Source organism: Triturus cristatus, chromosome 10 (genome assembly GCF_964204655.1).
Source record: "Triturus cristatus chromosome 10, aTriCri1.1, whole genome shotgun sequence".
Classification (NCBI taxonomy): domain Eukaryota; kingdom Metazoa; phylum Chordata; class Amphibia; order Caudata; family Salamandridae; genus Triturus; species Triturus cristatus.
Window position 1 is genome coordinate 884,848,924 of NC_140593.1, and position 19,876 is coordinate 884,868,799.

The window sequence follows — 19,876 nt, forward strand, 5'->3', positions numbered from 1 at the left end:
GGTCTGGTTCGTGAGGGAGGTGCTGGGCGTGAGCGGGTCCAATTGGATAGCATCCAGTCTGGCTTTTACATCGGCTGTTTCTTGCCTGGAGGCAGCCAATTCAATTTGCACGGTCGCTAAAGCAGCCAGCACATCATCAAGTGTTGCCATGTCTGTTATCGACCGGGAGACAGTTAGTGTTATTACGGTCGGATATTTTGTAACGCCCTGAACGTCTCAGGATCGTTTAACAGACACGATAATGAGAACGCAACCACTTGTGAAGGTTTAGTTATTTTAATGAAGGCAAAAATAATACAAGGAATAAACAAAGGTTATAGTCACTGGAATCCTCCAGGCTAAGTACGTTACCAGCCCACAGCACGGATGGTCCTAACCGTCCTCTGCATATACGCCGATCCCGGCGTATGCCAACAGAGGGCAGAAATGAAATGGCCGACAATGCCAATCGGTAGGCTGTGAGGGGCACGAAGAGTGTTGGGGAGAATCGAGGAGTCAGGGAAACACCCAGCCGGGGTCTCTACCTGAAGGGAGCAGCCGCTCAACCTCTTCCTCAGACTGCACTGGGACGCGAAGTCACCTCCTGGTGATGCGTCACCGATACCCCAATCACAAGCAAAGAAGACTGAACCGAGAGCAGCCGCTCGATCGATCCTGTGGACTTCCGAGTCTGTAACGCGGCAAACACCTCCTGGTGTGCGTTACAGCTGGCAGTCCCTGTATCTCTGGTCGGGCTGGGAGTTACGACTCCAACCAGCAAAAGCGCCACTGCGCTTTGACTCAGCCGAGTCAAAAAGCGAAGCTCAATGGTTATCCGGTAGAGCTTCCGGGTCCTTCACAGGTGACGATGGGGCAAGACACGGCCCAGGGAGTAACGACTCGACCTACCTCCGTTCTTGCCTTACTGGAGCACCACTCCGGAACACTGCTCTTCACTAAGCAGGTACGTCGGTGTAAACACAATATCCGACAGCGTTGTACCTCCCGGTTCCTCCCTTTATAGGGCGTGTTTTCCTTGAGTTATGTAACAGCTCTCCTGTTTACATAAGGGCGTGTTTGCCTTGAGTTATGTAACAGCTCTCCTGTTTACATAAGGGCGTGTTTTCCTTGAGTTATGTAACAGCTCTCCTGTTTACATAACCTCTCAACCGCTAAGCATCCTGGGAGATGTAGTCCGTTTTCGCTGGTTACCGTTTTCCTCCCCTCGCATGACAGGAATTCTTGACAGTAGCTACCTGATGGTGAAAGACCTAAAAAACTAACAAAATATTTTGCGGCTGATTTATGGGAGGCGTGCGCTGCCGGAGCGCCACATATTGTGAAGCTTTGGCAGCACAAGCGTCTCAATCATATCTATGAGGCGACGCAAAGTCACCCTGCATGGGTAAGCGCAAGTCGCTGCGTTGTTCCATAGGCATTGCAGGGGTTGTTCCCACGCAACACCCATGGATTTTGACCCTGCCCCAGATTTGTAAAACCATGTAAACCTGGGGCAGTGCCAAAACCTTACGCCTCCCCACAGCAGGCGAAATGAGGAGAAATGTTTTCATTTCTCCTTGTTTTTCCTTTTTCTATGTGTGTTCCTCTTTCTATGTGTTCTGCAGCACACAGAAAGCGGAAAACCCCTCTCAGGATTCTTTTTTTGCAGGAATAACATTCAAACCATACACTACCATTTAACAACTCCACTTGTCTTCCACTAAGACCACCTCCAAACATTCACTGCCACTAAGGACCTCAAGGAAAGTACACCTCTGCTTCCATATTTGCCCCCATTTTAGGATGCTTTTAAAAATGTATCAATGTCAAATAATGGAAGCAATACTATGATCAACAAAACAAAAACAACCCTCCCTGGTTGGTTTAGAACGTGTTATGAACTTATGATGCGACAGTCAGATGAGACCTATGAAATAACAAATAAATACATTTATAAACTGCTGGCATCTTTAAACTGATATACTTATTGACACTTCATATAGACAGACAAGAGTGCTTCAAAATAGGTCTGCCCTTTAATCAGTATTGCTGTGAGTCACACTTAGTCCCCAAAGCTAACTGCAGAGTAAAGAACTCCCATTCATACCGTTAAAAAAAGCAACCTGACTTCTTCTTATTGGCCTTTTATCCACCATTCCTCGTGCAATTTCCTGCATTGTTCGACTTGACGCGTTGCTCTCTGAAACTGGCAGGTGGCGGGTGAGCTTCATCAGGCCATGTAGGTGGCTGTTGCCACTGGCATCACCTAGGCAAATAACAAGAAAGATTGCTTTCAGAATACATCAACAACAGAAAAAAGATGTTGCTTCCAAAGGAATATACAGATTGTAATTACCCTTTGAATTATCACATTGTTTTGCTGAATTAAACTATTTGTGTATTATAGAGAGCAACATACAACACAGATTGAAGAGAATTGTCCCAACTGGTCTACAGGTAATATGAGAACAGCTAACCACTCAAAATATTGTGTTCATTGTAAACAAATAACTAAGTCTGGTCTTGTAACTTGAAATTAATTATCTAGTTGATAAATAAGGACAACCTATTCATTAAAAAGGTGAGATAGACTAGTGATTAAGATTAACAAGGATTTTAGGATGGTGTAGTGGAGTCATGTAGTGGTGAATGAAGCTTTCTGTACTCCTAAAACGATGTGATATTGTACTTAATAATAATAAAGTGCATTGGGACGGGGGGACGGGGAGGATGGCAAGGTCCTAGTCTTATAAAGAAGACAATATCTAAATGGCTGTGCTTAGCTGTGAAAAGCTGGCTTCATGGTGAAAGCCCAGTGTAATGATAATGGTGGTTAAGGTCTTGTGATGATGGCCCGGTAAAAAACAGACACCACTTCTCCTGGATTGCAAATTAAATAAATAAGAAACTAACAAGTTTGTCTCAATTCAGTACTAACTTGATGAGTAACTCACTCAATGACTAAGAACAGAAACAAAAATCTTAGAGAAAGGCCAATCTCCCTTAGGATTAGATTTCAACAAAGACACATATCCTGAACTACGCCAGGGTGCTTCAAGTTGAAATCTATTTCCAAAAGAGTTGATATTGCACATCGTGATGGATAGGTAGAAGAGAAAACAGGAACAAGTAAAAGCACACAAGGAGAAACATGCAGCACAGTCACAGAGAGACAGAGAAATGAAACACACAAAGAAAACAAGGCACAGAAACATTCGGTCACCCAGTGAGCACATTCATGAAGTGGAAGAATGTACTTTCCGGTGTTTTGATATCATTCAACCTTAATGCGTGAAGATTAAGCACAGCACTCTTGTTATATGTATTCTGTAATGCGATATGTCTGTTATATACAGTGCCTGAATGGTTCAAATCAAAGTTGCTTAGTTGGAGAAGTCTTACAGTTAGGAAAAAACGCAAAGGATATGAGAAACAAGTTAACTCACAAGCAGGCCAATGCTGGGGACTACCACAGGACTGGAGGGTTGAACAGTTAGCAAGGCTTAGCACTAGACTGAAAAAATGCCTATCTACAGCCTCATGAAGTATAAGGAGAGAGTGCCAGTCACTTTTAAAGCGGTTATAGAAAAACAGGATGTCCTTGTAGCAAGGATGTATGTAAGTGGCAATAGAATTTTGCCATGCTATGAATAATCCAGATGTTTTCAATTACTCCCAACAAGGAAATATTTCATTTTATTTACAAAATTTTGGTAAGCGTGATTTCCAACTTGCCTACTCTTACTTGGTGGTCACCTTCAATGGGTCTGCACTTGAGATTTGACTCCTTTCAACAATTCTTCCTTGTTTCCAACAAGTCTCCATCCAGTACTTGACTTAAGGGTTGAACTGCTCTGACCTATTAGGTTACTGAATGCACCTAACAAGAGTGCTTTGCTTTTTCATGACACATTAATGTTTAATTAGATTAATACAAAGGCACATCTGTGGAGTGACAGAAAGGCATCATTATACAGCTAGGACAGCAAGTCATACCAGGAGTAATCCGCAAAAAACACTAATTTACATTCTGTTGTATTATAGATAGGTATTGAGAGACTATGCTAACTGCTCCTACCACCATTTCATTTACATGTAGTAGTAAAGGTATGTCTAGCACTCAAGTGAAACCATGGTTTCTTGGTGAAAGTCTGGAGTAGTGCAGAAGGCCTGGTTGTGTGGTGAAGGTACAGTTTACTGGTGAATGCCTGAACATGTGGTGAATGCTAGGTCTACTAGTCCCTTTCTACCTCTGTGACAGACCAAACTTATCTCACAGTGAAGACCTAGACTATTGGTGAAGGGCTTACTTAGTGGTGAAGGTCTGGACTAGTTTATCAAGTTCTGGACTAGTTAACCAAGGTCTGGACTAGTAGCCTATGGCTGGCCATATGGTGAATGCATGACTGGGTGAGTGAAGGAAGCCAGCCTATGTGCTGAAGGCTCTGTTCTCGTGAAGATGATCTATTCATGTGGTGGTAAACACGTCTCAAATATTGAGGAAGGCCTATTATACGAGTTAAGGTGTGGTTTTGCAGTGAAGGCAGAAAAATTACATTTATTCCCCAGACTACCTAAGAATTCTGGTGGTAATTTGTCAGCATGGACCTTTCAATAAATCAAGGAATAGTACTTGGTACAACCACAGCACAGACTAAGGATTAGCACGTCACACATAAGCTTGACAGCTGAATGCTTACCTGCTGGTCCAGGTATGGAAACTCCATCTCTGTTTTTTGATGTTCGGAGCCAATGAGGAAGGTTGTGGTGGTGAATCATTTTCTCCCTATCTTCCTTGGAAGGTATTCTTCCCTCTGCGGAATCCCGTGCCAACTCTGAAGGTAGGGATCAAACAATAAAGTACATCAGAGAGAATAAAGCAATCATAGACAATAAAATGTTAGTGCCTATATCTATTGGCCCAGTATGTGTATTCACTAACATTTGCTTATTAGGGTTGTGAGAACCAACCCCTTTATAGCTTCCTATTGCTAAAAAAAGACTAACATTGATACCTATGGCTAATGTTATTCTTTGAGGGGGCTTCGGGTCTTAATGGTAAGTAAGTGCTAAGATATTATATCTAAACATAGAGGTTTGTGTGATGGGAATACAGTCAGGGATACTGGTATCAGACTGTACTCTGAAGTAGACACCAGGAATACCCAAAGATGCAGATAATGTACTCACTGTGCCACAGAATGCAAGCTATCCCTCACTGTTGAGGCTTAAATAGTCAAAAATAGATCTGGGGCTACTTTTTTTTTCCAGTCTGGAGGGGACCTTGCATGGCCGTTTATCATGACTGTTCCTACTGGAGTTGGACCAACGCTGACTTGCACACGACTTGTCTTGCCTATAGTGGCAGAGTCGGTATAAAAAAGGCATTCTGTAATGACACTGGTCCTGACTGATCAACTGTGGATGAGATTAATTCAAGCATTCTTTCCATCAGTGTGTTGCTTATTGCAGTATATTAAAAGGAGGAATTCCTAACAAGTCCAAACCATAGCCTTTTAAATGGTTTATTGCAAAACCTCACCACGCAAACAACAAAATGCCCAAATTTGTTATTCTTGCACATCTTGCCTGGGTTCTGGTAGCTGGGTGGCTCGCCAATGGTGACCAATAAGTGGTTACAGGTCTTACTCACTGGAGTCATCCGTCTGAAAGGACTGCTGCATGGACTGTACCATTAATTTGCAAACTGTTGCCCACTACTTGTCCCAAAATGTGTCTTTCCTGCTGCATGGGCATTTATTTCAAAATCTAACAAAGCCAGGAGACTTTATTTGGTGGAGGAGCGCCATGGGGACTTGGGACACCCAACGAGAGTTACAATGGCAATAGTGACCCCTAGTCACTGGTACAGTAGAAGGAAATTGTGACCATGACTTTCACTGGTGATATCTCTGGAGCGGTCCTAAGGGCTAGAATGATTGCTCAAATGGTTTTGGATTAAAAGTCAACTCCTCTAACCAGTGGGACAGTTCCCCACCTTGGGGATAAAGGCTAACAGTCTTACAGTCTTAAGACGTCACATCAGCATCAAAGAAAGTTGATAGAGCTACACCATGAGGAGGGTCTAGGATGTTGCAGGCTCAACCGTCTCAACTTGTGATGGAGCAGCTTCTTGGCCCAAGTGTGTTTCTCACTTGTTTGGGCAGCTGGGCTCGGGAGACCATGAGACGTTGAGGCCCTCTTAGTCTACCCATGCAAGTCCTTCCAGTCAACTGGGCCTTTGAAGTCTTCCTGTGGGTCAGGTCACTTGCTCCTGGCAGCTGCCGTCCAGCTCCGCTTGCAGCCATTTAGGTAGTACTTCTCTCTGCAGGTCAAGCAGCAAGGTAACATCACTGGCTTTCCTAGACATAGGCCTAGTTTGGAGGGAGAGTGGCAACCTAAGCAGAACTTCCACTCTTGGCTCTTTTATCTTCTTCTCTCAAGGTGAACCTCTTTCATGCTGAGTAAAACCACTGACCGAAGTACCAGCTGTGGCGGGCAAGGACTTATGTTCCTCTGGTGACCAGGCCTGGCCAATCGGGTACAGAGACATGGGCTGTTCTGCCTTTTCTTACACTCCAGTCATACTGCAAGTGGCTTTGAGTATCTCAGAATACAAAAGAAAAGGATTACTTTTCATTTCTCAATCCTACAGAAATTAATGAGTATGTGGGCCAGAAATCCTCTGCCAGTAAGTTGTAAAATGACTGGCCATAAAAACACCATTCAAACTAGATTGGGAAGATGCACTACTAGAACAGAACCTATGATGGTCGCTGTCTAACTTCAGGTTGGGGCCAATCCTAGATACTTGGAACACCTTGCTGCAGTGTCCTACAGGAGACAAAAATGCTCTGAGAAAAGAGAGGAGCTGACCTTACTTGACCACTAATAAACATGCAGAAAACTGAGTTTACTGAAGATATGTATGGATGCTGTGATAAGGTAGTATCAAAGAGAAGGTGGCACCTATGCTAAACAAAGTAAGAGGGTGGCAGCATCTCCCACCAATAGGGAAGACTGGTTCGGGGAAGATGTCTTTGACTTAGGAGCGCATAAGCAACCATATCCTCTATGGATAAGAGATAGCCTTCAGGAAATAGGACTATCATGTTCACCTATGAAAATTGGGTCCCAAATGGACAAGACTATTGACTCATTTATGGTAAAACATGCACACCTGCAAAACAATCATCACACAAATTCCCCGCATAAGGTTGATCAAAGTGTGCCTGTGGGGTCATCTCCCCACAAGGGTACAGGTAAAAAGACCTTCTCATCAAGCTTCCGCCTTTCACAAAATAATTTGAAACAAAGAGGCAGTAGTTAGTTCTCATTATGATTGGGGATTCATTTTGTGTGATGCCTGTCAGCAGCACAGGGCTCTGATGATAAACAGTATAGTAAAAATATAAAGCAACTCTAGTTGGCTCACTAGAGAAAAAGCATAAGGCAAGGAAAAAACATGAGGGGCAGAGTACCATAACATTTCCAGGAGATGTAACAACTGTTAGTCCAATATGCTTTGACTCTGACATTCACTTTATTCGCTAGATCAGCGGTTCCTAACCTGTGGACTGAGGACTCCAGAGTGTCCAAAAAGCCTACTCAGCAGTACGCGACTGCTAAGATAAAGAAATAGTGCTAACAGATTAATAAAGTGTGAATAAATAAAGAAGCAAAATTGAAAAATGAAAATATTAAAAGGTTCTGTAAATATGAAGGAGTTTGACATTGGAGGCTAAAAATATAGTTGCAATGCTCAGATTGATTTGTGGGAGCAGTCAAGTGCATCAAACAGAAAATACTACAGGTGATGGGGGGCCTGAATTGAATTTAGAAAAGCTAAAAACTTCCCATTAAAATTAACTTAAAAAAAAATATTTGTTTGTGAATTAAATATTTCAATATTTGTGTATTTGTTCGATGAATGCTTGAATCTGTTTTTTTGTGTATATTGTTTTGCAGTGCAGATCATCAAAATGTCTCGGTTGGGGTCCCTGGATTTCAATAATGACCCAGTAGGGGTTCCTGGATTCCAATAATGACTCAGGGGCGGTCCCTGGATTCCAATAATGATTCAGTGGGGGACCACAGAAGTAAAAAGGTAAGAACCACTGCTCTAGACCACTCACGTTACCGTGTACTGCAAAGGTGCCATGCATTCACAAGTTCTTGATTTTATTGGTTACTGTGTTCTCCATTGAAGGTTCTTAATCTACACCTCACTTCGCTGTCCAGATTAACCTCTGCCTATATCAAAATTAAATCCGGAGTTCTTTATGCTTCTTCATCCTTTCACCACTGTACTTCAACTCCCTATGCACAACTAATTAAGCATTAATTTTTTCTGTAGGTATAGCAACCATCAAGTCACTCTACATCATTTGCCTACACATTAAATGTAATGTCTGACCAACTTATTTCTTTTTAGCTTCAATTGCTAACTGCCTTATGTCTGGCAACACTTGGAATAGAAGTGTTAGTAGAAAGTAATGGATCCAAACGCAGTTCTTATTCTCAACAATGGTATTCATTTTCAGGAACTTTTCAAATTAATGTAGACATTACAGGATGATCAAACCTAATTTTAATGTATTTGATGCAGATCTGGATAAATAACAAATTTAAAGATCTGCCTTAATATCAATTTAAAGGTACATTTATGCTCAATATCTGCATGGGGATGTAATAACCCAAAAAGGGAAGCTTGGTATGTCGGTTTGTATGCTTCTCCTAAGACCACTACAGCGGAACAGATTACCAAAATGGCAATGATCTTAATGCCTTCTGAGGAAAATCTGAAGAGGCAGCTCCTCTGAAGCAAAAGTGTATTTTTAGTTTTTAAAACAAAACCTTCCAACAAGGATGTTTGTTTTCGGAAAATAAAAACTAATAACCCTGGCAGCTTTCTCTTCTTCATAATTTTCCTGTTCGGGACAATCAGCCTTTTTTTAGTGGTCCAGAACAAGGAAATAAGTACCTGCGCACATACACCCTAAATAACGTGGATGGTCTGAAGTACTTCGTCAACGGTTGGATGTCTGCCGGACCATCAGTGTAAGGTTTCTCCCGGCTGAGCCAGAGGGGGCTCTGCAGGCATTAACATGACCGTTCACCCAACTCCAAAAAGAGCAGGCGGAGTGCTAGTTTGGTTGGCAGGGTACTCTGCTACAGGTGTAAAACCGAAACTGCCAAACTGTGGAACGAAAAATCAGAGTTTGCTCTATGGGTGCTCAGAACACAAATTAGAGTCCTGCTGCTACAGTTTGGCGTGGAGAGGAAACTAGGGAAACACAGAGGATGGGAGGAGGCCGCAGACCAAGAGGACTATGATCAAAGACCAGCTTACTGAAGCATGCATAGAAAATGCCTCAAAGTGCTGAAGCAGCACTGAGGGTTAAAAGGGCCTTGCACCCCACTTGGCCGGAAATGCCCCAAGAATCATCGACAACAGAGGTCTGTTACTTCCAGGTATACATTTGAGAAAGGGGAATATGCTAAACCTGTACTATACGTAACTTGCAGGGCACTCCAGACGAGCCTCCGTATATGCACATATTGCGCTGATAAAGATTTTCCTTTTTTGACAGGCTTTGGTGTAGTGCCCTGTGGGTTGCAACTAGCTGCCCTTATTCTACAACTGGCTGAATAGACTTCATAGTCCTAACCATTTCTGAGATACAGATTTAAAAAGACGTAGTGTGTTACAGACAATAAATTCCAATTTTTAGCAGGGACTAGCCAAGCCTCCGAGCTCAGTGGATTCCCTCAGGACAGGTGCCAGTGTCAGTATTTCAAGCCCACTCCCACATCTAAGAGTAATCCAAGACTGCACTATGGCACTATGGACAGTCAAGTAGTGGTGAGTGAAATAAGTCGGCAAAAACTTCAATATGCAGAATTGGCCTTTTTTGTTTTTCTCTCGAGGAGAAAAATCAGATTTGTTCCAACTACGAAAACAAATCCCAAGTTACACAAAGCTGGGCAATGACCTCATCATTTTTCTCATGCTCTCCCCAGTGCCCTTCCTCCCACACAGTAAGATTTCCAGGGTGCACACAGTGCAGTGATGACATCTATCCTAAGCATGCAGACATATTTCACACTGGCTCCCTCCTGCTTCAGCCCCTTCGGAATCTTGGTCCTCAATCAGCAGGCAAATTGCTTCAGTAGCACTGTCATGGAGAAAGCAAACTAATTACCATAATGTAATGACCATTAGGGTAATTACACTGTTCCCCTGAGTCTTAAAAGGAACTTACTTGCTTTGAAGACCAGCGGCACTGGACAATTGGGGGCTGAAGCAAGGGGCAGGAAGGAGTACCTATGTGAATGCTGAACAGTGGACTGCACATGTCGGTCTCAGGTCTGTGAACTGCACAAGTAGTTTGGAGTTCTCACTAAGAACTGCATGTGTGTTCCAGCAAATTCACCTGCAGTTCACATGTAACTGTTAGCCTTGGTAAGCGGATGCTACTTTGTTCAATGATCTGCAACCACTTTACCATGCAATGAAAAAAATCCCACCTCTACAATCAAGTACCTAGAGGGAATAATTTGGCAAAACCTAGCTGGAGTATTTGTATCCCAGGAACCCCATGGTAACCTACTATATCAACTGGGAAAATAGTCCAGTATATCCCTACTAGTGATCAGGGTAAATTGTTGATGTTTTTGTACTGTATAGTCAGCAGCATAGCACCAAGAATACACAGTATTTTAAAATACATCAATATTTAGCACATCCAGAAGAGGAAATGGTATGTAAAGCGCCCTTACCGGTTCTTGGAAGGGATGAGGCCCCTGTCGGGTTATGTGGTAAGGAAACGGGAGACTGACCTCTGACATCTTCCCCTGGATTCTTTACGGGGTGCAGACACGTGCCTGAGGACAGATGAAGTTCAGATGCTATAAACACTTAACAGACAACGTCAGGGAAGCATACAAACCCCTCCATCAAGCACTGGCAAAGCCAATAGGTCTCGCCTATGCCAGAACAATTTGCTTTGCCAATTTCTTTTAGCCATATTGCACACCAGCGTGGTTGCAGTTCAGCATGGCTAAAAGTTAGTGAGGTACAGGACAGTGGAGTGGAGTTGAGTTGAGTAGCGTGGAGTGTCATGGAGTGTTGTACAGTGGAAGGGAATAGAGTTGAGCGGTTTAGAGTGTCAGAGTGGAGTAGAGTGTCGTGGAGTGCTGTAGAGTGGCGTGGTGTGAAGGATACTGTGTAGAGTGGAGTACAGTGGCGTAGAGCAGAGTAGATTGTTCTAGAGTGGAGTAGTGTAGGAAAGTGGAATGGCAGAGTGGAGTAGAGTGTTCTAAAGTGGAGCGTCATGGAGTGTCATAGAGTGGCCAAGAGTGAAGTGGAGTAAAGTACAGTGGTGCAGAGCACATTGGCGTAGAGTGCAGTGGCGCAGAGAGCACTGATTTTGAGAAAAATGGTGTAGAGTGCATTGACGTGCAGTGGCGTAGAGTGGTGCAGGGTAGAGTGCAGTGGCATAGAGTAGATTGTTTCATAGTAGAGTGAAGTGGCAAAGAAAGGAGTGATTCAGGAAAGAGTGCAATGAAGCACCCTAGTGCAGAGCAGAGTGGCGTACAGTGCAGTATGAAGAGTAGAGTGGTGTAGAGTGCAGTGGTGCAGAACAGAGTAGACTGGCATAGATTGATGCAGAGTGTAGTGGCGCAGAGTCTAGTAGTGTGGCGTAGAGTTCAGTGGTGCAGAGTAAAGTGAAGTCATTGAGTCAAAATAGTGCAGAGTAGAGTGGTGAGATAGCAGTGAAGTACAACACAGTGGTGCAGAATACAACAGAGTGGCATAGAGTGCAGAGACATAGAGTGCAATGGTGTAGAGTGGCGTAGCTTGCAGTGGTGCAGAGTAGAGAGGAATTTAGTTTAGTGGCAGAGAATGCTGTCTTGCAGAGTAGAGTGGCATAGAATGGAGTGGCATGGAGTAGAGTGGCTTAAAGTAGAGTGGGGTAGAGTGGTGAAGAGTAGAATAGAGTGGCATATCGCGCAGTGGCGTAGTGTCAGACAGAATATAGAGGCGTACAGTGCAGTGTTGCAGAGTATTAGTTAAGTAACCAGAGAGCTGTATTATTTCACGGTCATTCACATGTAGGTGATTGTAAGAACGAGTCCGATTCACGTAATCCTGAGTCAGATAGTGAATTTCCGGAAGGCTCCCAAACGACGTGAACTGTACTTCAATTAATATTTAAAGCAATTCTTTGTACGGTCGATGGAAAAGTCCGATAATGATTGCCGAAAGGATGAGGGTGAATACTTGGTTTCAGGGACACCCAAATACGAGGGGGCCTATCAAAGATATCTTAGATGGATTACAATAATTGTCCCATGCTGTGTTGTAGATTCATGTAAAGTGGTAAATATCAGGAGAGCCGCTGTAGATATCTCAAATTAAGAGGCAACAGGTCACTACATGCGGCCACACAATTGGAATGAACACTATATAAGTCATATGACCCACGTCTTATTAGGGCCCCACCTTCCACATGTCTATCCTGATGCCGTTGCAAGCTACCATACTGCTCTATTCTGCGCTAAGACACTGTGATATTTACACATCGACCGTACAAAGAATTTTTAAAATATTAATTGAAGTACAGTTCAAGTCGTTTGGGAGCCTTCCGGAAATTCACTATCTGACCCAGGATTACATGAATCAGACTCGTTCTTACAATCACCCACATGTGAATGACCGTGAAATAATTCAGCTCTCTGGTTACTTAACTAATAATTACATAAGCACTGACGAAGTTCCCATGGCACTGAGGAACGGAACGCGTTGGCTGTGTGCCGGTTTTTTAACAAGAATTAAATAAAAAGAAGAACTTCTGGATCTTAAAGTTGTTGCCTGTTTGACATCTATCAAGTGCATCTTCCTTTTGTGTGAACTCTTGTCTTAAACAGGCATCTTTCAACAGCGGATGCTGGAAGTTGCTGCACTTACCCTTTGACTATTGAAACTAAAAGAATTGAAGTGCTTGACCTTGGTCAGCTGTTGTGTTGGTTTTTGTTTCTCAGTGTTGCAGAGTAGTTGGCATAACGTGCATTGGTTTCGAGTTAAGTGGTATAGAGTGCATTGGCTTAGAGTAGAGTGACATAGAGGTCAGTTGTATAGGGTAGAGTGGTGCAGAGTAGAGTGCAGTGGCATAAAGTGGCGCAGAGTGCAGTGGCATATAGTAGATTGTTTCAGAGTAGAGTGAAGTGGCATAGAGTGGATTGATGCACAGTAGAGTGGATTGGTGCAGGGTAGAGTGCGGTAGCAAAGAGTAGTGGCGTAAAGTGCAGGGGTGCAGAGTAAAGTGGCTTAAAATCGAGTGGAGTAAAATGGAGTGGCGTGGTGTAGAGAGCAGTGTCATAGAGTAGATTGTCTCAGAGAAGAGTGAAGTGGCGCAGAGTGGAGTTTTGCAGGGTAGCGTGGCATAGAATGGAGTAACCTAAACTTGACTGGTGTATAGTGCATTGGAAAAGAGTGCAGTGGTGCATAGTAAAGTAGGGTCAAGTGCACTGGTATAGAATAGTGTGTTGCAGAGTAGAGTAGAGAGGCATAGAGTGAAGTGGTGTGGAGTATTGCACCAGACACCAACAGTGCTAAAGCTGGTCCTGGTTGTAGGTCATTATTGTTTCAGTGGAACATATTCACCTATTTCATTGTTGACAACACACACGTCCACCAAATTGTATAAAAATTATGTTTATGACATAGGCAGGATATGCATTTGGTTTTCGGGTTCCAGCAGTTCCTGGCACTGAAAGAAACCACTTTGACACTGAACTGACCTCCAGTTTCACTGTGGATCCCATTTAAAGCACTTTGCTAAACGCACCAAGCACTGCAAGGAATCGGAACAAGATTCAGCAAGCAAACACTACACATTCACAGCCCTAAATGCGGCCTCTACTCCAACAGACAACTACAAGTAAGCATCATGCTTCAGTAAATTATGAAAGTGAGCTCTTTCCAAGCCTCTAGCATTTGGAACTCCCCAAAGGAAAAATAAGGGAAATACAAAAACTCACTGTTTTGTTGAAGATTATAAAATCATGGTTTTTTAAGCCTCAGAGCCTTGCTTGGTGCTCTGCTCTCTTTAAAACACCAAATATGCCCTCTAACATAGTAGTTTCCGGAATACTGTTTGTTGTTTTCAGGAAAGCAGTATTTTGGGTTGTATAGGTTTTTACGGCACAGTGATACGTCACGTGTTGCACATACTGAGGCTACTGCTCATTAAGTGTAGTTATGTAAACTACACCTTTTGGCTTGCTATTGTATGTTAATATTAAAAGGGTTTGGCACTCTGACTCGCTGACTGTAAACAGAAAGATCATTAGCCATTCACTAGAGAGTCACACTGAGCAAAAGCCAACAGTGCTTTGATTGAAGAACCTCAACATGAATATTTGTCACCACAGAATGTGTGTGTGAACCACTTCCCTGCAGGCGTGTTTCAAGGCTTATGATACAGCCTCATAAACTGGAGCATAACAGGAGCAGAAGCGGGTTCCACGAGGAGAGTAATCTGCATTCCTCTTGCTTTCCTATAAACACTCACTTTGAAGTCACAGGAAAAAAGTAAACACTAAGCTCCCTCGAAAGATGGAGCCTGACATTTGACCTTTGTGTTTAAATGCACAGCAAATGTGACAACATAAGAATCAGATTTAAAGACCTGTGTACAGAACGTGAGATCTCAGAAGGATACAGTAAATAAGGTTTGGGCAAAGGAAGGGACAAATACAAATAGAGCCAGCAAATAGAAAGCAAGGAAATGTGAGCTACAAACCACAAAGCCAATGGTAAGCAATGGGCAGATGGTATTCCCAAGGAAGCTTTCTGAATGTCCCCAATATGCTGATAGCAAACCATACAGCTGCGCTATCTTATAAATGACCCATTTCAGTGCTTATGTGATTTTTGTGTTAGCGAAGGTACCAGTTGTATATTTGTCCTTACATTTTTAGCAATGAGAGCTGCCTTACTATTCCTAGCTTGGTATAATAGTACAATCTGCAACATAGCCCCAAAATACTGGTATTATGTATGTGCTCACACAGACATTTGAATGCCACCATTTCCCTGACATGCTGTACTATTACAATTCTGATCCTGCAATCTCTGCATTGTAGAAGCATTTTAATTACTTTTTCCCTATACCCACCATAACGTTTCATGTGTTCACCAACCCTAGCATGCAGGTGAAAGTGGAGAGCAGAAATATCCTCACATTGTACTCTGTTTTGGGAGTTGATGTTAGGCAGAAAAAGGATGTGCAGAAACATGATTGGCCTGGACTGAAATACCAGACTGAATTGCAAGGCTATGGGGGCCTATCAAGGATCCACAGACCAGGTATAGAAGAAGTGTCAGTTGCTTCAAATTACGCCCTAAGCTACACAGACAAGTCTCTGGACTAGTGTCAGTGTTACATTTTCCCTTGTATGTGCTCTCTTTTCCATGGTAAAGTTTCCTTCCTGAACAAAAATAATTCCTTACGAACTTGCTCTCATGTCTTATGTTTTGACTCTATCAGCTATTGCACTCATGTCCACCATTACCTCGTTAAGCTTAAAAGCACATTTTTAAGCTAGTGACCATCAATATTTTTGCCTCATCTCTTCCTTCTTTGACCATGTTGTTTTGCCTAACAATGCAGCCCAATACAGAAATGTAGACTCAAATTTTAATCCATTTGCTAATAGCATCCTCCATTTATTTGATCTTTTCTCTTTTACAAGCATCCTTGGGACTGATGTAGAAAGCATTTTATAGGTCGCTAATGCTCTAATTTGGTGTTTGCGACTGTCAAAATGCTTTTTCGATGCATTCTTCCCATTTTAGGATCCGGAAACGTTTTTTCAACTCATAAAATGGAATTCCGAATTGATACAAATTTGGTATCTGGGAAGGTTGCACTGTAGGTGTCCCCTCTAAATACTGAATCAGTATCTTTTGTCTAAATTAAGTTCCAAAACATTAAAAATTAACGGATATCTCCAAGGTCTAGGAATGTAGTCGCAATTTGAATGTAAAAATAAGTTTAAAGGGTAGGAGAGGTGCGCCATTTGGCGCGGGGTATTTCAGATCACTCCCCGCTCCTGTTGCACGTTGATGTCTTCCCGAGGGGGGAGGGCAGGGTAGCTCCAATCAACGCCTGGTACCTGCGCGACCCCACCATTCGCGCTGATTTGATTAAATCCTTGCAGCGGTATTTCGATGAGAATGTGGGGTCCGTCCCTTCGGCTATCTCCCTGTGGGAAGCCTTCAAGACAGTTCTTAGAGGGGAGGCCCTCTCCTTTATCTCCCATGCCCGGAGGCGCGAGCAGGAGGAGGTGACCCGGGTGGAGGCCGAAATCGCTGAATTGGAGGGTGATCTAGAGGGTGGGGTGACGGATGCTGCATTACATGTCCTACACCTTAAGCAGGCGGCCTACAGGGCCCTCGTCACGGAGGCGGCCAGGGGCCTCTATAGAGAGCAACAGGGGCGACTGTATGATGTGGGTGATAAGGCTGGTAAACTGCTTGCATGGTTGGATAAAAAGGAGAGAGCGAGTCGTGTGGTCCCGCTGATTGAGAGGATGGATGGTGTGCGTGTCACCGAGCCAGAAGACATTGTCTCTTGTTTCGCGGATTATTACCGCGAGGTGTATTCCCCGGTTTCTCCCTGCTCGGAGGAGGATTCCCATGCCCTGCTTAGGGATATCGCGCTGCCTTCCCTTTCGGTGGAGGACAGGGTGTCGTTAGATGCCGCTCCTACCTCCGACGAAATTGCCCTCGCCATACGCTCGGTCGCATCCGGCAAGGCCATGGGCCCGAACGGCATCCCTATCGAGTTGTATAAGCTGCGACCGGATGTACTGGCACCCCACCTCCGTGCGATGTTCCTGGCGGCCCACTCGCTGGGCTCCCTCCCGCCGGACCAACGTCTGGCTACAATCGTGGTGATCCACAAGGAAGGGAGACCTCGAGACCGGGTTACATCCTATCGGCCTATCTCGCTCTTGAATGCGGAGCCCAAAATCCTCGCCAAGGTGCTAGCCAACCGGCTGGTCGGCGTGGTGGGCGATCTGGTCCACCAAGACCAGTCCGGCTTTATTCCCCATCGCAACACGGCCCTTAATCTGCGGCGCTTGCACGGTGTGCTCGCGCGTGTCCCGTTTGTGCGGGAGCCGGCCATATTGGCGTCCTTAGACGCCACCATGGCGTTTGACACGCTCGAGTGGCCATACATCTGGGCTATGCTGGCGAAGTTTGGATTTGGCCCGGGGTTCATCAGCTGGGTCAAATTGTTGTATTCGGGCCCATTGGCGCAGGTGGTGGTGAATGGAAGAGTATCGGTCCCATTCGAGCTGGGACGGGGCACGCGACAGGGCTGTCCCTTGTCGCCGCTCCTGTTCGCGCTGGCCTTGGAACCCCTGGCGGAGTGGCTGCGGTGGCACCCTTCCATCCGTGGTCTCCGTTGGACCCCCGAGTATGAGGACCGCGTGTCCCTATACGCTGACGATATCCTTTTGTACCTAGCCTCCCCGCGTAAATCACTGATTGTCCTGGTTGATGTTTTGCGCTCATTCGGCCGCAACTCAGGCCTTGTCATCAACTGGGCTAAATCATGTGTGTATGTGCTTTCCGGGGAGGCTCCCGTCCTCCCGCGGAGCTGTCGATCCAGATTGCCTCCCAGGGGTTTCGGTACCTGGGGGTTTATATTACTCTGGACCCGGAGGCCCGCTACGAGCGGAATTTGCTTCCCCCCCTCCAGCGCTTGAAGGAGGACGTCGCGCGCTGGCGGCGCCTGCCGCTTTCGCCGCTCGGCCGGGCGGCATTGTTTAAGGTGATGTCGTTGCCACGCTTCCTGTACGCTCTCCAGAATACTATGGATTTAGTCCCGGCGCGCTACTTCCGTGAGGTGGAGAGTCTACAGCGCCGCCTGTTCTGGGACGGGAGGCCGCGTATTGCCCTGGCGAAGTTGACGCTCCCATGGTACGACGGGGGAATTGCCCTCCCGGATATTAAACGGTATTACTGGGCCTCCCAGCTAGCTGCAATTAATCATGGCCTTTACGGGCCCGCCTTAAAACATGCATTTGAAATGGACAAGATGCTCCTGCCTGGTGGCGACTATAATCGAGCGCTCTACTCTGGCGCGCCCGGCCCCCGCCTGACGGGGCCTACGCGTGTCATGGTGCGAGTATGGCACGCGGCTAACGCAGCTATGGGGTGGAAGGACCGTTTGACCCGGGCATCACCGTTGTACGCGTCTGAGAGATTGGGCTCCCTGTGGACCTCGAAGGGCTTCGAGAAGTGGGACACGATCGGCATCAGTAAAGTGGGGGACCTCTGGACGAGGGGGGGATTTAAAACATTCGAGACGCTGCAGACGGAGTTTCAGCTGCAGGGCAGTGAATACTTTCGGTACTTGCAGGTCCGTCACGCACTGGGCTCCGTCTTCCCAGACGTCGCCTCCATCCCGGAGTCTTCCCCCCTGGAGGATAGAGTGCTGGATGGCCACGTTCCGGACAGCACGATCTCCCTTATTTACAAAAAATTGATTAATGACCGCTCGGGCTTGCTGACTGGCCTCTGCGAGGCTTGGGTTGCCGACGGGCTGGAGTTGGACGACGAAGACTGGATTTCCGCGGTGGCCTCTCCGAAGGAGGTGGCCATACCGGCTCGCCTTCGCTTCGTCCAGCTTAAGATACTCCACCGGGTTTACATGACGGGGCCAAGGCTTCTGCTTATGGGCTATGCTGAGGATGGGTTGTGTAGGCGTGGGTGTGGTGCTTTGGCGACTTTTTTGCATATTTTGTGGGAATGCCCGAAGGTGGAGCGATTCTGGCGTGGTGTGCATGAGGTCCTGCGAGTGGTTACGCATGTCGCGCTGCTGCCTGAAGCGAGGAGATGCCTGCTGAATGTGTGGGAACCAACTGACTACTCGGTTCCGCAGACGCGATGGGTGACTCTGGGATATATGATAGCTAAGCGTGACATTGGTCAACTGTGGGGATCCCAGAGGCCCCCGGCGGTGTCGGCCTGAAAGAACACATGGATTGGTGCATGTTCCGAGAAAAGGTGGTGTATGTGGCGAGGGGTAAGCCTGGGGCATGGGTGAAAGTATGGGGCCCCTGGAACGCCTACCGCGGGGGTATCTGCGCGCCGCCACTGTTGCCTGCGGCCTCACCAGCCCCGTCCCCTTAGTTGACTCCTTTCCCTAGCCCCGAGCACGGAGTTCCCCCAGTCCTCGATCTGTTCCCCTTCCCCTCTTTAGACTCCTGTGGATGGCTGGGGTCCCCCATTCGGGGAGCACGTGCTGTTACTTTCGATTGCGGGTTGCCTTGCGGGTGTGGTTTTCGTGTTGTTCGTATAAAATGAAACCGTATTGTGGGGTCAGAGTGATGTGGCCCACGACGTTGATACCTCCTGATTTTGCTTTTCTGCAACGCCAAGTGTTTTTGAACGTATGTCATATGCTCCTGTCATTCTAGCGGCCGGCCGGAAGGTTGTAGGCCCATACTTGTATATTCTTGAGATTGCAATAAACGGTTTAAAAAAAAAAAAAAAAATAAATAAATTAAAAAAAAATAAGTTTAAGAATAGGCAGTGGTGATGGGGACCCTTAAACAATAACGTAACAAAAAATAAAACTTTTTTTTTAAAATGCAGCCCAACTTCCTTTAAGAAAAATGGGCTGCAACACCAGCAGGCCACTAGCCATGTAACAGCTGTGACTCGTAGTGGGTCGCAATTTGTAACCTACCTGTAAGAAATTGGGCTGTTGTTTGACTGGGGTGGGAGCCCTAGTCGAGCAGCAACCACAGTCCTTGTCAGAGTGAGGCACAAGCTAACCCTAACTTAATCTGAGATCAACCCTCTGGTAGC

At 45.5% G+C, this 19,876-nt stretch overlaps 1 protein-coding gene across 17 annotated transcripts in view; it reads right to left on the reverse strand.

The window, feature by feature from the left end:
• Window positions 1–19,876, reverse strand: part of LOC146796177 (uncharacterized) — a 1,057,178-nt gene that overhangs the window by 288,970 nt on the left and 748,332 nt on the right. For 16 of the 17 annotated variants that reach the window (XM_085628582.1, XM_085628595.1, XM_085628592.1 and 13 more), the window contains 3 exons: window positions 10,762–10,866; window positions 4,680–4,814; window positions 2,087–2,245 (listed from right to left, as the gene is read on the reverse strand). In XM_085628582.1, coding sequence (XP_085484708.1) covers window positions 2,087–2,245; window positions 4,680–4,814; window positions 10,762–10,866 — 399 coding nt within the window. The remainder of the gene's footprint in view (window positions 1–2,086; window positions 2,246–4,679; window positions 4,815–10,761; window positions 10,867–19,876) is intronic. The other variant, XM_085628589.1, reaches the window with a different exon arrangement.